General features: G+C 31.0%; 2 protein-coding genes and 2 long non-coding RNA genes across 4 annotated transcripts; 2 read left to right on the forward strand and 2 right to left on the reverse strand.

Moving 5' to 3' along the window:
- Window positions 1-2,091: 2,091 nt before the first annotated feature.
- Window positions 2,092-3,877, reverse strand: LOC108332658 (uncharacterized). The gene is made up of 3 exons (XR_008246266.1): window positions 3,706-3,877; window positions 3,040-3,595; window positions 2,092-2,886 (listed from the first exon to the last, which is right to left on the reverse strand). It is a non-coding gene; the product is annotated as an uncharacterized LOC108332658 (long non-coding RNA).
- A 2,649-nt stretch (window positions 3,878-6,526) lies between these two features.
- LOC108333908 (uncharacterized) lies at window positions 6,527-7,333 on the reverse strand. The gene is made up of 3 exons (XR_001832622.2): window positions 7,145-7,333; window positions 7,021-7,065; window positions 6,527-6,845 (listed from the first exon to the last, which is right to left on the reverse strand). It is a non-coding gene; the product is annotated as an uncharacterized LOC108333908 (long non-coding RNA).
- A 9,141-nt stretch (window positions 7,334-16,474) lies between these two features.
- LOC108333907 (immune-associated nucleotide-binding protein 9-like) lies at window positions 16,475-19,297 on the forward strand. The gene is made up of 6 exons (XM_017569409.2): window positions 16,475-16,574; window positions 16,790-16,999; window positions 17,541-17,809; window positions 18,605-18,769; window positions 18,858-18,953; window positions 19,085-19,297. The coding sequence occupies exons 2-6, from the start codon at window positions 16,807-16,809 to the stop codon at window positions 19,262-19,264; spliced, it is 903 nt and encodes a 300-aa protein (XP_017424898.1). The 5' UTR covers window positions 16,475-16,574; window positions 16,790-16,806; the 3' UTR covers window positions 19,265-19,297.
- Window positions 19,298-22,305: 3,008 nt separating this feature from the next.
- On the forward strand, window positions 22,306-23,882 carry LOC108332657 (uncharacterized). The gene is made up of 2 exons (XM_017567973.1): window positions 22,306-22,839; window positions 23,769-23,882. The coding sequence occupies exons 1-2, from the start codon at window positions 22,306-22,308 to the stop codon at window positions 23,880-23,882; spliced, it is 648 nt and encodes a 215-aa protein (XP_017423462.1).
- Window positions 23,883-24,184: the final 302 nt, after the last annotated feature.

Raw genomic sequence — 24,184 nt, forward strand, 5'->3', positions numbered from 1 at the left:
AATCCCTAAAGCCCTATAGGCCAGGGCTAGCCCATGGGCTTTCCTTTTTACAAAATTTAAGTCCAGAAACATAATATCATCATACAAGTAATCACAAATCATGTGTATTTTTTATCCAGCTTTCATTTTATCTTTGTTAGTAATAACTTATAACCATAATTGATTCATGTATAATTATATTTTTTTACCAATAAAATTAATTTTCTACTTCATAACTGTTTCTATATTAATTAGTTTAATAATAATGCTTTTATACAATTATTTCTTAATTTCCAAATTTTGTTTTGATAATTTTTTCATCTTAATTTTGGTTTGTAAATTTGACGGTTTAGAGATATCCACATAAAATAGGTTTAAAAGTTAAAAAATTTGATTTAATTTGTAAAATTTTGATGGACTAACGAATTTATTTATAGATGATAATCTATTTTGTCACTAGGTTAAATCAATATCATTCGATTAAGATTTGTGATCAAAATTACATTATTTTTAATTGGTGTGAACATGTTAAAATTTTGACTTAATAACTTTTTAACTTTTTTAATTTTCCAAATTTAATAAAATTAATATTTATTATTTACAAAGTTATATAATTCTTTTAAAAAAAATTTATGAAACGTATAATTTAGTCATTTACATCAATTTATATATTTTTACGTCTTTTTCATATATTTTATATTATATTCATTTGTCTTTTTTATTAGTTTCTTATTAAGAGACATTGATGTAATTTATTTATTATTATAATTATTATAATTTTTATTTATTTTATATGTTAATAATTAAATACAATAATAATTTTAATTTTAGTATTATAAATTATAATATTATATCTATTTAAAAATATTGTATCTATTATTTAATTATTTTTTATTACAATCGGTTCAATTATGATAAATAATTCAATAAAAACGATCTTTGTTGGATAAAGATAAGTATGATTTTAAAATATTAATTTAATCTAAAAGGTTAGAAAAAAAATATGATTTTATAACCACTGGGATTACATCTAGATCTTGTATACTAACATATATGATATTCATAAGAATTTTGCCTAACAAGGATTTTCACTAAAAAGTTAGTTATTTTATTACGTGAAATTAATTTTAAACTTTACAAAGTTTGTGGTTTAATTTTTTAATGTATATATATCTATACAAAACATTCAACAAAAGAATTTTATATGACAAACTATAAAAAATAAAAATTTTACACCGATATTAAAAATTCATCCAATCAGTAGATTTGAATTTAAAATCTATCCATAATTAATATTTCAAATATTTATATAGATATCAGAATTCGATTATTGAAAAATCAAATTTTCAACTGTGTTATTTTTATAATTTCTTTTTTGAAATTTTTTTCATTTTCTTTTAAAAATAATAATAAAAATTTTCTTTTTTAACTTTTCAAAATAATAAAATTATATATTTAAAATATACTAATAATTAAAAAATTATTTTAAATAAGTTTTTATAAAATCAATATTTATACATTTATATTTAATTAAAAAGATATTAAATATCATGTAAATTTTGAAAATTATTGAACTTGTAAAGTAAATAAAAGAAATAACTAAAAAAACATTAAAAGTGAATTAATTTAGTTTGGGAGCTAGCCCCATCCTAACCCTACCCGAACCCACTTTATGTGGGGCTTTAGGGGTTGGGGCTTTTAAAAAGCCCCCTATTAAGGGGGCTAGAAAATTGGGGCTTGATTTTAGAAGGGGTTAGGGTCAACCCATGGGCCAGGGGCTCAAATGACACCTCTACCTGGGTTATTAATTTCTGTGAATGTCAACTTGTAGGTTACTTTTACTTGGATAAAAACAATTAGCGCACATGAAGGAGAAAAAAGACAAATGCAAAACACTAAAAGATACTATTGGAGTTTGTTTACCAAAGGCCACTCAGTTTACATTAACATCTAGATTGAGAAAGCTTGTCAAGGAGAAAGGGTTTGGTTATTTTTTTCACTTGGGGATAGTGATCAGCTTGCAAAAAGGATTTTGACAAAGCTTGAAAATTCAGTACCCAAAGATCAGATAGAATATATGAAACCTCAATGAAAATTTCCAATTATAAGCTAAAAGTTAATCCGAATCAGGATCTTAGACATTAGAAGCTTCAATGATTTAATTAAACAAAAGTAAGGATAAACAGCATCTCCTAAGTCAATTTACAACCAAACAATAACAACGACAGTGTTCCAAATCATGATGTGCTGTAATAATTATGTCTGAAAAACATGATAAAAATATTGAGAAAAGGAACTATAAACATGGAAACTATACAGAAATAAAAGAAAGTTAGGGATACACTAAACATAATATAAATAGTTTAACAATTTATTCAGATGCAGTTTAGATCATTTACACCCCAAATATAAAAATGACCACAAAATGAAATATACACAATCACAACAACATCAACATTCCATCTTATTATAGCAACCACTAACAAATATAAATATTCATAAAGCATTTTCAAATCTAAAACTATTACTTGGCCATGAGTTTCAAATAGACTGGTTTTTGTGTTGATATACCTTGCACAAGCTGAGTTGGATAACAGATCGAAAAAGAAGAAATTTGCACATTTGATGCTAACAGTTCGAATTCTTCTCATCAAATCGTAGTATACAATGCAGGTTGAAAAAAGTGCATATTTCAAGGTCATCATGCATTTAGTACCTGTATCTTTGTCTAGGGAGAGATACCAGATCTGACCATCTTTAGTGGTAGTTCCAATTGTAACATCATATGTTGTTGTTCTTCCCTGCTTAGATTTATGCTGATATTTCTTAGTTTGTTTAATTATATTGCATGTGCCAATGCCCAATTGTACAAATTTGCCCTTTTTGAATACCAATATCCCCAGTGTCCTAGAGATCTCACACATAAAAATTATAAAGAATTAGTAAGTATATAATTTGATTAAAAATTATGAAAAAGTGTAGTGAAGATTAGAATGAAATGTATATATACATTATCGAGTGAGAAAAGAAATTAGCTTTGGGATAGATCTAAAGGCATACATATCTGGATCTGGGCAAGTAGTTTCCTTAGAATTGCAGGTTTCCCATCCGCGTACTTGATCAGACCATGTTTTCTGTTTCAGAGAATTTGGAGTAAGCATCAATCTTTGATAAGAAGTATCATACATTGGGATAAAATACAGTTATATTCTCTTGAATGGCTTTGGTGAAGCTATTTATGTCTAAGTCATAGAATCTTTCTTCGACTGTTTCAATTATGTTGACATCCCAAACCTGTGTAGCAAAAAATTGGTGAGTAGAGTAGATGGTGATATAGATCATACAGTAGTAGTGAATGAACCTGAGAATTAGACTTATATGGTGAAGATTTTGCTTCCTTCTATACCGGTGAATGTTAATTAAATTTCCTCCTTTGTCAGAGGTAAATCCCACATGTAGAGGCGGCAGATTTACCATGCAAAAGAACCATTACAATAACTAAATTGGAAAGTCAGATGCTAGCTTAGTATATGGTGATTTTCGTGCTTTATCATGCTCACCTGATGTACATCTTCCATAAAATGAGAGAGGAACAGAAGAGCTTGTGTGAGGTTATCTGATATTATGATTTCACCAATTCAATAAGAATTTGGTCAGTGAGAGAATAAGATATAAATAAAAAAATTGGGAAAAAATAGAGGTTGTAAGCTCATAGCAATGGTTTACATTGAGTGTCTTTGCCATAGTCCAGGAGCTGGTTTGTGTAATTCTTAATCGCTCCCACAACAAATCTTCCCTTCTCACCATCCTGATCCTTGCAATCCCCTGAATTTTCAGACAACTGATCAAAACTATCCCACATCACCCCATCACCGGATTTCTAATCTATAAATTTCATAATCCCAAAAGCGAATCAGATTTATGTGATTCTGCACTATTAGCAATTGATGATTTTTTAGAACTGTACAAATAATGTATCCTATAATAGTGTTAGATTATTTAACACAAACACAGAAAATAAACACCAAAATCCTAAGGGGGACAAACATGGATATAAAATTAGGAGCCGAAGATGAGAAATGAACTTATTGTCATATTGATAATTGCAATGGTTGTCTGGCGTATCAGCAAAGTGCAATGCAGAAGATCAGTGCAAATAAACTTCGAGTGTTTGGCCAAATAATTATGAAATCACTTCGTAGTCGTAATAGTGTTTCCAGAGTGCGAAAGAAAAGAAACTAACATCAATTCCTATTTCCATAATATCATGTCAAATTACCAATTTTAATGAGATCATTCATTATTCGAGTGTTGTGGTCAAAATCTATTAAATATATACATGTTGCCTTAAGGGATGGCAACGGGTCGGGTCGGGCACATGTAGTACCTACTCGTAACCCGACCCGTCAAATAAAATTATACCTGCTACCCGTCACTCGTTTAAAAAATACCCGCGAATATTTTAAAACCTGTAGATACCCGCGGATACCCGCAAAAAAAAAATATTTAATACATATTTAAAATAAAATTTAAATAAAATTATAAAAAAAAAAAAAAAAATATATATATATATATATATATATATATATATATAATATAATATAATATAATATAAATTAAAATTTAATTTTAATTAAATTTAACTTAATAAAATATAATTTTATTTTATTTTTAATTAATTTAATTAAAAATTATATAAATTATTTTTTTTTTAATTTTTTGCGGGTAGCGGGTACCCGCGGGGCGGATAGTATACTACCCGTACCCGATCCGTTTAAAAGCGAGTATTAAAATACTCGCTACCCGTTACCCGCGGGTAGTAAGTATCCGCGGATAGTTACTACCCGTTGCGGATCTTACCCGCGGATACACATGCCCGCAGGTAAAATTGTCATCCCTAGTTGCATTAGGATATTGAAAGCAAAGCCATAATAGGAGAAATCATATAAAAGATAAACTTACTTCATCCCAAGACTTCCTTGTTGATCGCACCAGACAGAGTGTAACGCAGCGGAACAAAGCCTAGAGTAGCAGAAAGCGTGTTCGGTCACCTTTTTAAAATAAATTGGTATGTTTTTAGAAAATCAATTTTCTTTTAGAAAATTTATCAAATAGTTGATATGCGTAAAAGATAAAAAATGTAGGAAATAGAAAATCACACGAGTAATTTTTATACTTCAACAGAATCTACGTCCAGTCGTTAATCACTATAAAAAGTGATTAACAGTTCCACTAAAAAGATGTTTCATAGATTACAACAAATAATGAATAAAACAGATAAATAAACCTTCCTTCGTCGAACGAACCAGAAGAAGAACACTCTGCCAACTCGAAGAGAACCGCTCCGACTATCGACAAACGAAACGCGAGCTTCTCCTATTCACAAGACCAGGCAAAGCACCTTGCTAACTCGAAGAGAGCTTGCTCCGACTATCGACACACGAAATGCGACCCTCTCCTGTTCACGAGACCAAGCAAGGGAACTTGAACTATAGCTTCTGAGAACTTCCTCTGACAAATAGCATTCTGCAAGAGCTTCTGTTCAACAACAACCTCTTTTTGAACTTCACAGAAACCCAATATATAGCCAACTGTTCTGAATATCTAAGGTTAAGTCCCAACTGCCACGAATAATCGATTATTGTAAATGATAATCGATTATTCAAGTCCGTTACAGGTTTTTCAAAAATGTGATAATCGATTATATGAGGTGATAATCGATTATTCCTGGATGACTTTGTGATAATCGATTATTGTCATTCCATAATCGATTATTGGAGTTAAAAATGCAAGTTTTACAAAGTTTACAAGACTTTCCTACTATATTTAATTTCTACAAATTGCTTTTAAATAATTCTAATATCTTCTTCAACTAAAACTTCTTGCAGCATCATCAAAATAATTTTCATCAAGATTTACCAATACTCCTTATTGGTAACATTCCCCTCAGCAAGTCATGGATATAAAGGCACCTTAGGATTGACAAATGATATGAAATTGGAAACTGCCACAAGCTTAGGCTGCATTGTTCAATCATATGACTCCAAGTCAGCCAAAAAAATCATATACATTTAGTAAGAATGGGAGGGAGATAACAGGTTAAAGTAGTTGTCTCATCTACTTGCTTTACTCATAACCCTTCCCAAATTTCAAAAGAAAGTTTCTAATGTTACTACCTTCTTTGTATGGTCTAGAAAATGTTCAGCATGTGTTATTTGCCCAGTTTTGTTAGTTGTCATCTCTAGTAGCTTTTAGATTAGTAGTAAACTTGGCATACAATGTATTTATCCATTGTATTTCATCTCATAGACAATAATACTAACCTTGTTGAAATTGAAGATTGATCTTTATAGTACACTAACAAAACATCTATAAGCTAAAATAAAGTTAGAATGTTACTCTGCAAAATAAATTGCTGCTACTCATATGAGTTATTTCAGAAATTAGCAAACTTCAATTAAACTGGTCAAACTCTACTTAAATTCTACCTTCCGAGTCAACTCAGAACCAAACTCGATTTTGATATAAACTCGGTGGGCTAAAATTGTTGAACTCACGATTTTGCAACGGCGAGATTAAAGGAAATATTTTTTAAACAGTGGTTTGGTGTGCGAGAATGAAGAAAACTCACTGGTTCGGGGAGTAGGGTTCCACCCTTGTTCTTCTGCTACCCCGCATTGGCCTTCCTTTGAACCGCTCGCCGTCGAGTCACAGACCGTCGCCCTCGGTCATCGTTGCGCGCCCTTGTCGTCGTCCCCTACAGCAGGTTGAGTTGCGCTAGATTGCGTGTGAAAGGGAGACCACTCTTGTACTGTTTTGCTTCGTGTAAGGGTGAATTTTGGGAAAGCCAAAGCCGGTCCATAAAACTAGGAATACAAATGAGGTTATGGAGCTTTCTAAACATTAGAGCCAAAAGAGAAAAGAACTCAATCATAATTTTCTCTCTCTCGCAGTATACTACACTTGACTATTCATTCTCATTCTTCGAAAAAAAGGTTTTCTAAAATTTTGAAAAACTTCACATATGACGGAGTAAAATACCTGGATGAGCAGATAGATGGTAACTAGCCCTAGGAGCGACTCTTTCTACAAAGAAGAAAAACAACACTCTTCAAAACACAGTAGAAATGGTTCGGATGACACAGAATGAGATTTAATAACTCACCTTCACAATAACACCACGAACACAAATAGCGCCTTCCTAGTTTACAATACCTTCATCGATTATTGTAAAGGGGAGAGAATTGAAGGAAATGTAAGAAAGGAGACGAAATCTAAGAGCCAAATAAGCACGCTTTTCATTTGGACTGCCTTCAAGATTAGGAGTTATGGATTTGCATAAGAGTAACTAAAAAATTCCAATAAACTGTTAAGACGGAGTGAAGAGGATGGAAATGAAAAATGACAAAGAAGAAATAGAGGGAAACCTGATGCAAGAATTTTTTTTAATAATTTTGAGCAGTTTTGGAAGAAACCGCCGGAAATTATCGGAGATTATCAAAACCACCGGAAATAAACTTTTCCTATAATACATTATTTTTGGGGAAATGGTACTTTAACAACAGGTTTTGACAACATTTTGACACCGGACAGGTGTCAAAATGTTATTGCTCCACGTGGATAATTAATTGAAAATGTTAAATGATGTGGAAAGGGAGTGCAGAAGGGGTTTCAAGTTTGTCGGTTTCAATTTCACCTTTCAGAATTTGAAATTGGGAGATTCGTAGAGAGAGAAGAGAAGCTTGAGAGAGAGAGTTGAACCCTAGATAGAGAGGTCCGACGGAGAGCCGCTGGAGTGCCGTCGGAGTTTCGACGTTCGGTAGGCTTACGGACAACGTTGAACACTGTCGTATTTCTTCCACCCAGCCAGTTCCAATTGAGGGTCGCCGCAGCTCCGGCGTTCGCAGATGAAACGAAGACGGCATCGTCTTCCCTCCAACCCAGCCAACTAAGGGCGCGTTTTGAGTCTCGATTCCTCCCACCCGCTTCCTTCCCTGTGCCGGACCCTTGCGGTGGCCGCCGGAGTGTCGCCGGACCCTTTCAAGGTATGGTTTAGTGTGGGTTGAAGTTGTGTAGAAGATTTAGTGGTTGATGGCGTTTTTGGGTGGAAAGTATGAAGTTTTTTTCTATTTTTTTTTACCATTTACTGGTTTAGTTCTTTTGACACAATTATTATGCCATTTATATACAATTCCATGTCCAAGGAACCATTTTTTGTAAAACTCATGGTGCAGAAACTGCAGTGGTAGCAAAGACAAAATAAGTGAGGACTTTAGACAAATGTTTTGCACAACCAGGTCAACTACGTTGCAAGTACAACACTTGCACACTCCAAGCCAACCAAACTTGTAAGTTTTTAATGCTTATTTCTGCAAATAAAAAATTTTATTGTTTCATTGATATGTTAAATAACATTATTTGTATTTTGGACTTTGTTTGATGTCGGTATGATTGTGGAGTTATTGTTTTGAGATTTATGGAGTTGTGGGATGTCGCTGAGGAATACGAAAGCAACACAATGCCCACCTACAGAAATGTAAGGTATAAAAATTTTCATTTTTATGAGCTTTGATAGAAGATGTTGCATTTTATTGATATATTGTGCATTTATCTCTTTGTAGGAGGAACTGCAACAGGTTAGGGAGAAATATGTTTGTGATTGGATCTTGAATGTGGACAATGTGCGGAGGGATGAAGTGTTGCAAGATTTAGGCCTTATGTAGATGTTGTTGAATAGGGATTTTTGCAATATGATTGATGTTTTGTTTACAACCTTTTGAATATGTATTGATGAGGTCTGAATGTACATAATTTTTGCTAGAAAAATTAAAGTGCACGACTCTTTTAACTACGAAAATGACATTCATTTTAAAGTGCACGACTCTTTTGTTCATACTTAGTGGACATACAATTCATGTTGACGCATTCAATGAGACTTAAGCCAAATATTTTGCACCTTTCATTTTTTATTCTACATAGAACCCTATACATACAAGATTTCCTAAATAATGACATCCAAATTTCGTGGGGACTACAGTACATACATCGTACACAATGATCATTCTCATCTTCAAATTTGATTATCAATAAATGTAACCAATACATTTCTTTGAACATTTCTAGCAAAAAATATGTACATTCAGACCTCATCAATACATATTCAAAAGGTTGTAAGCAAAACATCAATCATATTGCAAAAATCCTTATTCAACAACATCTACATAAGGCCTAAATCTTGCAACACTTCATCCCTCCGCACATTTTCCACATCCAAGATCCAATCACAAACATATTTCTCCCTAACCTGTTGAAGTTCCTCCTACAAAGAGATAAATGCACAATATATCAATAAAATGCAACATCTTCTATCAAAGCTCTCAAAAATGAAAATTTTTATACCTTACATTTCTGTAGGTGGGCATTGTGTTGCTTTCGTATTCCTCAGCGACATCCCACAACTCCATAAATCTCAAAACAATAACTCCACAATCATACCAACATCAAACAAAGTCCAAAATACAAATAATGTTATTTAACATATCAATGAAACAATAAAATTTTTTATTTGTAGAAATAAGCATTAAAAACTTACAAGTTTGGTTGGCTTGGAGTGTGCAAGTGTTGTACCTGCAACGTAGTTGACCTGGTTGTGCAAAACATTTGTCTGAAGTCCTCACTTATTTTGTCTTTGCTACCACTGCAGTTTCTGCACCATGAGTTTTACAAAATATGGTTCCTTGGACATGAAATTGTATATAAATGGCATAATAATTGTGTCAAAAGAACTAAACCAGTAAATGGTAAAAAAAAATAGAAAAAAACTTCATACTTTCCACCCAAAAACGCCATCAACCACTAAATCTTCTACACAACTTCAACCCACACTAAATCATACCTTGAAAGGGTCCGGCGACACTCCAGCGACACTCCGGCGATGCTCCGGCGGCACTCCGGCGGCCACCGCAAGGGTCCGGCACAGGGAAGGAAGCGGGTAGGAGGAATCGAGACTCAAAATGCGCCCTTAGTTGGCTGGGTTGGAGGGAAGGCGATGTCGTCTTCGTTTCGTCTGCGAACGCCGGAGCTGCGGCGACCTTCAATTGGAACTGGCTAGCTGGGTGGAAGAAATACGACAATGTTCAACGTTGTCCGTAAGCCTACCGAACGTCGGAACTCCGGCGGCACTCCAGCGGCTCTCCGTCGGACCTCTCTATCTAGGGTTCGACTCTCTCTCTCTCAAGCTTCTCTTCTCTCTCTACGAATCTCCTAATTTCAAATTCTGAAAAGTGAAATTGAAACCGACAAACTTGAAACCCCTTCTGCACTACCTTTCCACGTCATTTAACATTTTCAATTAATTATCCACGTGGACCAGTAACATTTTAACACATGTCCCGTGTCAAAATATTGTCAAAACCTGTTGTTAAAGTATCATTTTCCTTTTTTTTGTAGTGTTATTAGGTAATTAGAGGTATGGGGGATTACCAACAATCCCTTTCTAAGTATGAAATTGCTTACAGATAAAAGGAAAATGAAAGTATAATAAACATTGAAATAATTTCACATTAACCAAAAATGAAACATATAATTAAAACTACTCCATCAAACCTCTATATAGAGATTATTCAGCCATGCACAAGTAAATGATATAACCTAAAATAATTGCATAAAAGTAGTCTTCACCTCCCATGTATCACTCTCTTATGTTTAATGATGCTAAGGAAAAGTCCACGTTAAAAGTAGTAATTAATCAATCAAAGTTATGAATTTGTGTCTATTTTCATCAAACCCAAAATTTAATGAGTGATATAGCTTGTCACATAAAAAACATCATTTAAGATAAGTCATCAAATGATATTTACAAAAATTTTGAGAATGAAAATAAAACACAAGTCAATAATCATTTTCTTTTTCTAATTTGTTTTCAATCAAAAGTTTCTTTTGATTCCTGTATTATCTTCTTTACATATATATCTCTTTGATAAATTTGATCAAATCCATATTTTTTTTTTAATATAAATGTTTTTTACGTTTGTCAATCCATAATCACTAATATTCTAAGGAAAACAATGTATATAAATTTAAGTTTTCGTGAATTTCATAAATGCCAATAAAAAGTTTTTTTTCCAAACAAAAACACAAAAAATACCAAAAAACAAATTCTGCCTTCTAACAATTAACATCCTTCCCATATCCTCTAGCAGAGAGAAAAAAAATCATATAATACTTTGTAAAGAGGAATTGTCTCTCATTGACCCAAATATTTTCAAACCACGTCAAGTTTCTTTCAAAGATTTAAGTGTGTGAGAGGTTTATTACCTTTTGTCAACATAATACATTCATGCAAATGATTTTTGAAAATTCAATCCTTTTTTCTTTTGTTTTTCTTTATATTTGTGTAATTTATTTTCAATCAAAAGTCCATTTTGGATCCTTTGTTATATTCCTTTTATATCCTTAGTAAATTGTCAAATCTATGTAAAAGTTAAAGAAAAAATGTTCTTCACATTTTTCTATTCGTAATTATTCAAAAAATTTCATCACTAATGAAGAACATTATCGTCATTACTCTATAAAATCACCCTACTTAAAGAGAAATAAGATTAACACAAGATACACAAAATATAAATGAAATTTTCAAGTTAAGAGAAAACCACAATCATTATCTAATGACAACTTGAGAATAATACTTTCTGAAATTTTTTACAACATATAGATCATTTTCTTATGTCCTTTTAGCTATAGTACACATACTCTCCAAAGCACAAAATAACTCTAACCTTCCAACAGCCTATTACAAAAATATAATAAAAATCAAATAGATGCATAAAGTTTCGTTGATTTGGGGAAAGAAACAACATAGACTTAGAGTTCATTATATAGTCACAAATGTCCACTCTCTAACTTATCTTAGGCGATGTAGGATTTTCTAAGACGTGTTATTTTCATCAGCCCAACAATAATCACTCTTTGGATTCCTCTTTCTTGTCTTTTTAATTTCAAATTTAATGTTTGTCCTTCATATTTCTTCGAAACTATATTTTATGCTCCTAAAATAATTATTTATAATAAATAACTAGAAACCAAGAAAGTAATCTAAAGGCAATGTAAGATTAAATAAATGAAATAATTCAATTATGTATGAAAAATATGCATCCACATTCAACTTCAACACATATAAAGAACTAAATTAAATAATAGAATAGAAAATAATGGAATAATATAGTACATGGCTCAAAAATAAATATAAGATTAAATAAATGCATAAAAATTTATCAAAATTAATATAACAAAGGCTTAATTTAACTGTCCTCTTACCTTCTAAATATCAAACTCAAGAGGATAAAGAAAGAGAATATGGTAAGAAAATAAAGATGATGAAGAAGGGAAAGAAATATGGTAAAAAGAAACCAAGAAAAAAATCAATAAGAAAAAATGGACAAGATAGATTTTTGTAGAGTTTTTTTAAATTATTATCTTACAAATTATAGCTAAATGTCCTTCCTTAATTATCATTTTCTTATTACTTTTTTTCCATTAATAGGCTCACATTCTTTAAGAATCGAGTTTAAAATAATTTAAATATATTTTTTTCTCTTTTCCTCCTTTCGAGTGTCTTTTAAAGATACTTGTTGTAAGACCCATGAAAAATATTTACCTTAATAGTAACAATTTTATTACTAGTAGTAATAAATTTCTTTGTGAATAGAAAATATAATAAGTTTATGTAAAAATATAATGTGTAAAAATATAATGTGTAAAAATATAATTTCAAGAACATGGGTTCAAATTATTTTCTACCTTTTGGTTTAAAAAAAATATTAAAATATTGATAGTAGATAAAGCACTCCAGATTTTAAGGCATTATTGAGGGATCCAATATGTCAAGTGGTGATTAAAATATTAATATAATAAAATAATATTAAAATAATAAATAATATTAAAAAATTGTTGAATAGTAAAAATTTTGGACTATAAATAGCCATGAGAAGGGAAGCTATTATGCACAAAGAGAGGAAGAATCAAGTGAGAAACCTTGAGAAATAAAGAAGAAAGAGTTAGGAAGAAATTTTTAGTTGCAAGAAGAGTAGAGGTTCTGGAGGGTTTTCGGGGAAACCAATTTTGAGCAAGAGATTAAGTCTGGAATAGAGGTAGGGGAGCTAACCTTTCTAAGCTTTTATATTATGATTTAGTATTGTTTTATTACTATTCATGTCTTGAAATTCTGTGTGAATACTGTTAATGAAAAACATAGGTGCTTGTTATATATCTATCTATATTGAATTTCTGTGTTAATGTTATATGTTGTTGTTTTGAATTTGTAAATAAGAAATTTGTTAAAACTAGTTGAGGAACACTTTGGCTAAGGAAAGACTTGGTACTTAAGTTGTCCATTGTAACATACCTCTCTTTCCTGGAAGTCTACTCGACAAGTTTTTAACTTAAATCTTGTTGAACATATTATGTACTGTTAAATTATTGTGTAATATATCTCGTTGGAATGGAAATGTCTGATGAATTCATGTTATTGTGGTAGATATGAAATTATGAATTATAATTGTGATGGTAGGATAGAGGAATCTTAAAAATCGGAGTTGGTACATCCCTGATCATAGAGCAGCCCTGGTCAAATTCAGTAAGTTGTGACTAGTCATATGTATTGGCGTTTATGGTGAGTTTGATTCGTCAAACATTTGATTCTTCTCCGGTGACCATTTATGGTGATATTTTAGTATTGTTAATTTATTTTGTGATATATTCATTTTGTATGATTTCTGTGATGATTGTATTTTATTATATTGGATTTGAATTTATGCATCTGAACATGATATGAGTATTATGGGGAGATTTTGTAAGGGTATAATGTGAGTTGAGGAATATGAGTATGGTATGAGTCTCATGGAGAGATTCAGTAATGATATGGTATTTGTGTATATATTGATGTTGAGGGTCCTATAGTTGAAGGTTATCCTGATACTTTAATAATCATCCAATCTCAAGTAGAGAAGGATGAATTATGTGGTGAGAGGGGTAGGAGGTCTTGGTCTATGTGTCGGTTTTGGACATAGTGTTGAGGACTAACCTTGTGGATGGTATGGAGTATTTTGGAAGTGTATTTGTAAGAGGAAGTAGAAGTCATCACAAGTGCATAACCTCCCGTGACCGCTCATCAACATATCATCGGAATGAGTGTCTATTGGGTATTGTGGAATGAGTGTCTATTGGGTATTGTGGAATGAGTGTCTATTGAGTATTCTGGAACGAGTGTCTATTAAGTATTGTGGGATGAATGTCTATTAGGAATTGTGGTATTGTGGGATGAATATCTATGATGCGATTGTGGTATGATGGTATGAGTATCTATGATGCGATTGTTGTATGATGGTATGAGGGTGTCTGACATAATTATTATATGAGGTTTGTTGATTGTATCAAAGTAATGGATGAGTATCTATGATACGATTGTTCTATGATGGTATGAGGGTGTCTGACATAATTATTATATGAGGTTTGTTGAGTGTATCAAAGTAATTATGCATGTTTTATAAATGATTGGTTGCATGTTAGCTCACCCTACTTGTTTGTGTTTGTGTATGTGCGATGATCGTATAATTCGTTATACGGGAGCAGATGGAGGAATGTCGTCTGATTCAGTGCCAATGAAGAAAGAGATAGAAGAATAAATTACAAGAATTCGAGTTATATTTATGAGTTTGTAGTTGAAATTTGAGTGTAATATATATATATATATATATATATATATATATATATATATATATATATCAACTATGAATTATCAAGTGTGAGATTAAGGGATGTTACCTTAAATATAATGTTACAATATATTAATTATGAATTATCAAGTGTGAGATTTTGAGATGTACACTTGTGAAAAAGCTCTAATATGCAAAACAAACAACACCTTAAAAATACGATGATTAATCTTAACAATTATACTTAAAATACTTGAAATAAAAATATCTTAACAATTATACTCAACAGACTCGGGATAAAAATATTTTTATTTCATTATACTCAATTTTAAATATTAATTGATTTACTTTTTTATGTTCAGACTTTAGTGTGGATTAAACATGAAAGTTTTAATGTGTAGAACTTTTAAAATATCAATTAATAATCTAGTTATTTAATTTTTTTATAAATTTTAAGTTTAAAATAAAGATAAATTAAATAAATAATCTAGTTATTTAAAAGGAAAGATGTTAGAAGCATCATTAACTTTCATCTTCAGTATTAAATTTTAAAAGACAGACAAATAATTTTCTTATAACATCTCCACATTATGACTTATAATATAATGCTTTTAAACTTTTTTCAAGCTAATCATGTTTAATCAATATAATGCTTTTAAACTTTTTTCAAGCTAATCATGTTTAATCAATATAATGCTTTTAAACTTTTTTTTCAAGCTAATCGTGTTTAATCTCAATATATCAATTGGAGATATCACATAGAAATGTTCTTCCACTCTTTACAAACAAATCATATTAATTAGTGTGTCACATGAATGAGTCTCTTTAGTAGTTATAACTCTAACTATGATGATATAAATCCATCCATGACCATTCAAAAATAATATTATATAGTAATGATCAAGTGTAACTATCATGGATTATATTTCAATTTATTTAAGTCTACATTAAAAACAATACTCTTTAAATATATTTCATGTTATATGTTAGTAATTATTTTTTTACAAGTAAGAATATTCTTTTCTCATAATCATTGCAAGCTTTACCTAATCTTTTTAAGTTGTTTACTCTCAATTTAGTCATTATAAGTTGCTTCACTCTCAATCTAGTCATCTTTAGTTTCTTAAGTTGTTAAATTTCATCTTTCTAAGCTTTGCATATTGTGATTATTCCTTTATTGTTGAATGTTACTCTTAGTTCTTTATGAAGGATGTTACAAAGTCTACCTTATCTTTATTATTTTTCAAACAAAGTTTTAATAAATAAAATCACCAAAGAAATATATCTTTGATATTTTTCAAACATTTTTTAATGAATAGTGTACAATGAAAATCAATAACGAATCCTAAACTTGAGTTGGTAATAACTCCTAAAATTGTTAATAAATGTATAATGAAAAAAAAAGTAAACCACCAAAAAGGATTTGAAAAAGAAATGGGAAAATATATGAGAAAATGATACAAGTTTAACATTAACCTATATTTATAATTTGGAACCACTTAATATTCTCTATATTTATATTAATCAAGGGGCTATCTTAATCTTGTATAGATGAATTTTATATTATTTTTATTCTAACCTACCATTTAAGTTTGTCCAATTTATTCCTTTTTTGGTGTATTAAGTTTCGGATTATTATTTTCTTGTTACTCTCAAACACACTTTGATTTTATTTTATGAGATGCTTGGCTTTTTGTATAAATGTTTTCTACGTGAAGTTTGTTTCTAGTGCAAATATAAAAGGACTTTAATGTTACAAAGTTCAAGTCATCATATCATTGAAACTAGAAAGAGCCTTTGAAATACATTCTATCTTTTTCATCTTATTTTTCTAAATTTGTGATTTATATCACATATTAACATATTTCTTTAACATATTTATAGGCAAGTCATCATTAATTCATGTTTTTATTGATAACAAAATTATTTTTATTGTAGAATCTTTCTTTCTTTATCATACCATAACTAATGGTTGATTTAAATCACACTTATAGATCTTATATTTGAATATAAATGTTTCACAATATTTATTTTCTATAAAATCTTTGTTTATTTTGTTTGTATATTTTTTTTATTTAGAATATTTTTTTTTCTTACAGTTTCCAAATTTACTATAATGGCACAAATTAAGGAAAAGACACTAGTTTTAGTTGGACGTACTGGTAATGGAAAGAGTGCGACAGGAAATAATATTCTAGGAGAAACACATTTCAAGTCAAGGACAGGTGCCTCTGGTGTAACACGGATTTCTGAAATGAAGCAAACTACTACAAATGATGGACAAATTATTAATATTATTGATACTCCAGGTGAAGAATAATAATACATTATCATTCACTGTATGATTATAAATTTAATTTAAGTCTATGTATTTGCTCCTTCTAATTTTATCATATGCAAATTTAAAACTTAAACACATTCAAGATTTTTTAAACGTGCATGAGTGTTAAACTCTCCTAATATTTTATCTTTACTCTTTTATCTTTTCAAAATTTATTATCACATGTTTTGGTTCTTGTTATAATATTTCATTAGCAAAAATCTTTTTTTCATCCTTCTAAATTGAATAATTATTTTTCATGTTGTGACATAACGATGAAATTTACTTGTAGTATTTGTAAACATATTATTTTCATATGTATGTCTGTCCTTGCAAAATAATGTACTTATTTCCAATTGCATTGTGTGAAAAAAAAAGCAATAAAAAACATATATAACTTGTATTTTTTGTATTTTTAGTGTGAAGATAAAAATAGAAAAATAATTACTGAGACTAAAATAACAAATAATCATATCTAGAAGAATATAAAGATTTTTAATTATGAATCTAAAAGTTAACAAATTTTGTAGGACTATTTGATGGAACTAAAGCTGTCGGAGATGAAATAATCAAATGTATTGATATGGCTAAAGATGGAATTCATGCTGTGATTTTAGTATATTCTTGTAGAAATCGTTTTACAGAAGAAGAACATGCTACTTTTCTTACTTTGAAAACTTTATTTGGAGAAAAAATCGTTGACTACATGATTATAGTATTTACTGGAAAAGATGACTTAAAAGCTGATGGACAAACATTTGAAGATTACTTAGCTAATCAACCGGAAAAAACTCTCCAGGTTTCTCATTATCATCACCTTCACTACTATATACTTATTTCATTCTTATTATCAAGTGTCTATTTTAATTATTGTGAGAAATAGAAAACACATAAATATAAATATTCAAGCAATAAAAATTAATTTTTATATCATCTATATTTGTGATTGTAAACAATAAAAATACCGAAGGCTTGTGACTCTCGGTAAATACCAAAGGCTTGTGACCCTCGGTAATTACCGAAGGACAGAAGTCCTCGGTAAATGTTAGCGACAAGGGATTTACCGATAGTTTTTTGGTCGTCGATAAGTCGTCTGTAAATATTCTTTTCCGACGACTTCTACCTGTTTTCGGAGGATTATGGCTTTCAGTAATGACTTTTTTTTTTTTAGTGATTGTTACTTGTCCCTTTTTCTCTATCTTTATTTATTTTGTGTATAATAATGTTTTATACTTGTAATATATAATAGATAAACATATTTAGCATTTAACATGCTTATTATTTTTTCATTAATGTATTTGACAAACTTATATATTGTTGATCGAGTTGAGAGAAAAAACACATATCAGCATTAAAGAACTATAGATTAATATAATATTTATTTCTTAAAGTGTGTATACATTATTTTAAACTATATTTTTATACTAAATAAACACATAGCATTGTACCTTTTCTTGTATTAAACTAATGATTGACATTGCTACTTTTAATACAACATGTATCTAATATGTTGAAGTACAGACTTATTTGTGTTCTAAATTTACAATTAAATATAAAATTTTGATGATTAAATGGATGTTGAATATTTTTGTAGGATATAATCGTTTCATGTGACAATCGAAAAGTACTTTTCAATAATAGAAGTACTGATAAAAAGGAGCAAAGGAAACAAGTTCAAAAACTTCTTAGTTTTGTAGATGCAGTTGTATTAAAAAATGGAGGACAACCTTTTACAAATGAATTATTCAAAAGATTGAAGGTGATGAATTTTCATAAATATTGAAAGTATTTTTGAAATATTAAGATTTTTATAAATAATATATAATATTTATCACTTGATATTGCAGGAGAGAGCAACTGCAACTGAAAAAGCAGAAACAGCTAGAATGAAAAAACGTCTACAAAAAAGATATGATATTATGCTTGAACGAATGGCTCGTGAAGTATATTACTATACATTATATCATCTCATTTTTATTTCACAACATTTGGTTTTGATTAATTTAAATATGTTATTGCTTTATTAATTTTATTTCTTCTATTTTTGATATAATATTTTTATTTTAATATATAGATGAAATTAAAGTTGGAGGAAGAACTTGGCAAGCTTAGACAATTGTTAGAAGAAGAAAGGAGTGCAAGACTTGCAGCTGAGGAAAATTATAAATCATTCCAATTTTCATCGAATAAAGAAATTCAAAAACTGAGATGGGATCTTAATGAGGCAAATAGTAAGAGATGTGCCATTCTCTAATTATGATACATTCAAATATTTCTATTTTACCTTTATCAATGTGAGTGTGTGAGTGTTTGTATTTGTGTAAATATGTTGGGATACTCTTTGTATATATTTACTATGTATATATTTATTATTGTATTCCTTATGTAAATTAAATTATGTTTGAATTATATTTTATTTTTATTTTCCTTATGTAACAAAACGAGTTATTTGATTTAACCTCATTTAATTTATTATTATGAGTTCATCACTTAATAAATCAATTCAACTTAATTTATTTATTAATAAGTTTAAAAATTTGATATCCATCTGAGTTAATAGATTAAATGAATCATAGTTATAGTTTTTTTTTCAATCTTAATACTAAATTATAATTTTTTCTAATTAAAATTTATATAAAATTTAATTCAAATCTAAAACAAATCATAAAAATATAATATAATTCAATAATTCAAATATATTTACATACAGTAAAACATTTTTTGTTTAAATAGACTTTAAGTCCAATTAAATATTAAAAAACAACTTGTATAAGGTACAATTTACTATATATATATATATATTTTTTTTTTCTTTTTCTTAAATAGATTTTTATAATGGATTAAGAAGTTCCATCACTATTGATTAAATATGTTTATTTCTAATACTAGTCCAGTAAAGGAAAAAAACAACAGTTATTTTTGCCTATTTGTACCGGTTCTGTAATCGAGGTATATACAGGCAAGACAAAAACCGAATCAAAAAGATGTATGCTTTTGCCTCAATTAAAATGAAATCGAGGCGGTAAAGGGGGAGACTTTTGGTTTCGGGTTCTGGTGAACCGAAGCGGTAGAAGGTTTTTTTTTTTAAACATCAGGTCATTAACAAATCCACCTTCCACAAACTTCCATGAACTTGATTAACATTAGCTTATTGTCATTTTTTCTGTTGCATCATCTTTTAATCTCGACTTCGTAGAAATCTGAAGACAATCTTCTATACCACAACCAGAAAAAGAGAGGAAAATATCATAGAAATAATAAACTTTAAAACTCATAACCAGGCTAGAATCATATTCAGATCCTTTCATAACATAACAGAATCATATAACACAAAAATAAAAAGAAACAAATTTTGCTTAGCAAGTTCATCCCCCTTCAACCTACACGGAACACACCACAAAAGCCATATCCAGAGAGGAAAACATCACTTTCTCCTTCAATTCCTCCCTAACAAAACATGCTAGAATGCTCGTGCTCTGCTCCTTGTTCACCTGCGTAAAATGGAGCCAACAACCAAATGAGATAATGAAATTAAGCCTCCACGCCTCTCTATTCATCTCCAATCACCAACAAAAGAGTTGAATCCTTAAGCAAAAACCAAAGGAGATTACCTTAGGGTAGCAAAGGTAGCGGTCGAACCATCGTACATGGCGCGACTTCCTCCAACGTGAGCAACGGTGACTCCGACGACTGGCCTCAACGAAGACATGGCACGAAGGAGCAACGACGTTTCTCTCTCGGGGAGTTGGCTTATGGGGTAGAGCTGAGTGAGGTTGCAAACGACACTTCCCCAGGCACGAATCTGCGAAGAGGTATCAGCTTTGGAGACGATGCGGGTGAGCTTCTGGAACTTGTTGTGGACGTTGGGGATGGAAGAGGGGTCTTTATGGGTGAAAGCCGAGCCTTTAGATCTGTAGATCTGAGATTTTTCACCGCTAACAGCCACCGCCAACAGCCACCGCTTGCTCTTCACTCCAGAGGCGACGCACTGGCAGGTGAGGTGGAAGCTGGGCTCGAGCCGTCGCACAGGACGAGGTAGTGGTAGCTCCCGGTAGCAGTGGGGCAGCGGCAGGGGCACTTAGAGCAGACATCAGCGAGATTGGAGCGTAGAGAAGAGAGAGAAGCAATAAAAATAAAAGGGAAATGAGAGAGGTGTTAGGTTTTCCTGGCTTGAAGATTTGCACGGTCCAAGCCCAAGTCTTAATAAAAAGCCTTATATGCTTCGATCCATCTGCCAATCGAAGCAGTATCTCTTTCACCTGAAGTATATATCTTGGTTCATTCTGTCAACCGAGACAGTATTCCGTTTAGACATTGATTGCTTAATAACCAAGACATAAATGTTTGAAAATTACAAAATTGGATCACATTTTGATAAGTTTTGATTCTGGAAAAATCGAAGCGTAATGTACGTGCCAATTAAAAATGCAATTTGTTTAACGAGGCTGTTTGAATGAACGCTGAATAAAAGTTATTCCATAAAATTATGATATGTTTATTCTGTTATGGTTTTGAAATGTATGCAGTTTTATCTAAGTAAATTCTCTAGCTTTTTAAAAAAGCAAAGAGAAACGTAGAATGACTTACTCACCTAAATAAATGAGAAGAAAACACCTTTTTTTTAAGTAGAAAATGGAACGAAAAAATGAACTCAATAACCTTTTGTTTTAGTTTAATAAATTAGATTTTAAAATATATTAAATTATGTTAGACTATTAGAATAAATTATCTAATTAACAGATATTAAATAATAATAATAATAAATTATGTAAAAATAATTGGTTATCTTAAAAATTAATATATGTTAACTGGGTGAACAATTTTTTGTTAAATATTTTGTTTTCTAAATTAAAAATTAATAAATATTTAGTTTACTATAATATTTTAAAATAATAATAATAAAAATAAATAATAATAATTGTTTTTATCATTATTATTATTTTTATTATGTTGATTACTTTTATTTTAATTTTAAAAGATGTAATTTATTACAACAGACAAATTCTGTTTTGTACGGTGTGCTGAACGAAGGAAAAACAACTTTTAAAATTGGTTTTGTGTTTTTAGGGTTTTTCCCCTATAAAAAACCCCTCCATTTCCTTCCTTTTCATCTTCCCCGGTGCCCTGTTTCTTTCCCGGAGCGTCCTGTTTCCTTCCCCGGCGTTTTCTTCTTCGAGTCCCTTTCTTCTATACCGTGGTTTTCTTCTCCGAATCTCCTTCTCCTACAACATCATCATGGCTACTCTGCTTAAATTTCTTTCTTCCCTTCCAACCAAACTTTCTAGAAACATCCAAATGGTTGGGCTGGTGACAACCGCCGGCATTGCTTCCACCGTTTACACGGTAGACCTTGGTCATACTGCTGTAGTCTTTAATGGGATATCTAAGTCCACTTTTTGCCTAAATCCAGGTATTCATTTCCTTCTTCCATGGATACATACACCCCATGTCTTCGATGTAAGAGCAACCATCCATACTTTGCAATCCACCTTCTTTACCAAAGATGATAAAAAAATAAGCCTTCAGTTTCACATTGTCGCTCGACCAAACGTTGAACATTTACCCACCTTGCTTAACCGGAGAGGCTTTAGGTATTACGAAATATTATTGCCCACTCTAAACAGTGGTATGAATGATTTGGGGAAAACTTACACTTTGTCTCAGATTCTGGAGGATGAGATAATTTTCTCCGAAACCATTCCATCTCTTTTGCGCGAAAATGCCCACAAAAACGGTATTATTCTCGATATAGTAGCGATAACATCCTTTGAGTATCCATCCACCCGAAAGTGGTTTTGCTCCCGCTCTCGATATATGATGTTGCACAAGGTTTTGGGTGCATGAATTACAGTTATCCTTGACTTGGGTTGTAAAATTTAGATGGATTGAATTGCATGATTTTGAAATTGTGATATATGTTGAATTCAATAAATATTGTGTTTGAATTGGTATTGAATTAAATGAACCTGATAAGGATCTCGAAATGAATTTGGGGACCACACCCAACAGCTACAGATATTACAGTATTATTAGCTATTTTTTTTTATTTTTTTTATTTTAGATTTAAACCTGGTACTTGTATTTGTATGGAAATCTCAAAGTGAGTCTTTATATTTTCAATTGTCTCAATTGGGTTTATATATTTACAAAATATCTCAATTAGATTCAAATATTTATAAAATTGAGCCAATTTTGCCCTTGTCACAAACTGAGTTATAACTGAAATGGATATGCTAAGGTGGATATTTTATTAAAAAAAATATAAAATATGTTGCCAATGATAACATGAAATTTAATAAATTTTAAAAAAATAATACGTTGATGTCAAAATATTTTATTGCGTGTTGAGCATTCCTCTTCTTTCTCCTATTTTTTTACTAGTAGGCGATGACGCGACTCGGGGAGGCGTCATTTCTTTCTTTCTTCGTTGGGCTTGGTAGAGTTCCTCCTTTCTTGTGGTGCGGCGAGGCGTTTTGGGTGGATGATTTTGATTTCCTATTCTGCAGGTTTTGATTCACGGCGCAATCCTCTTCCTCTTCTAAGATTGCGATTAGGGTTTCAGTTGTTCTTGAAGATTTGGGGGTTTTCTGTTCGATCATTTGATTTCTTCTGCAACTTTAGATGTAGGGTTTCATTCCATTTGAAATTGGGTTTCCCACGTTCTTGTGGCTTGATTAAGGTTGATGGCTGCGATACAAGATTCGTTTCTGGAATTGAGGATTATATTTTGAGAAATTTTGGGTTTTTATGCGTTTTAGGGTTCTGGTTCGGGGTGGTTGTGGGTGGTTGCTGCAAACAGAGCAGCCATAGAGGTTGCGATGATGGATGACCGTGGAGTTCCCAGGCTTGGGATGGACTGGCAGATTTCCTAGAACACAAATGAATAAAATCGAACGTTGTTGATCCAATCCTTGCTGGCTTAGCGCTCGGGTGCCGCCGCGACGACGGAGGCGGAGCGAACCTCCGAGGAGAAGAAGCAGAAGTCGCCGAGGGTGCAGGACTCTCCAACGAGGGTGATGACGTAAGCAAACTTTACGATGACGATGAGAAGGCCGATGATGAGTAACTGTGTCAAAACATTTTTGAGTAAGGTCGGCTTCTCTGTGGTAGGCTCCATGGAAACATATTGTACACTTTTCTTCAAGAAAATAATAATTACGAGAAAAAAAATAAA

The sequence above is a fragment of the Vigna angularis genome, chromosome 11, assembly GCF_016808095.1.
Source record: "Vigna angularis cultivar LongXiaoDou No.4 chromosome 11, ASM1680809v1, whole genome shotgun sequence".
Taxonomy (NCBI): domain Eukaryota; kingdom Viridiplantae; phylum Streptophyta; class Magnoliopsida; order Fabales; family Fabaceae; genus Vigna; species Vigna angularis.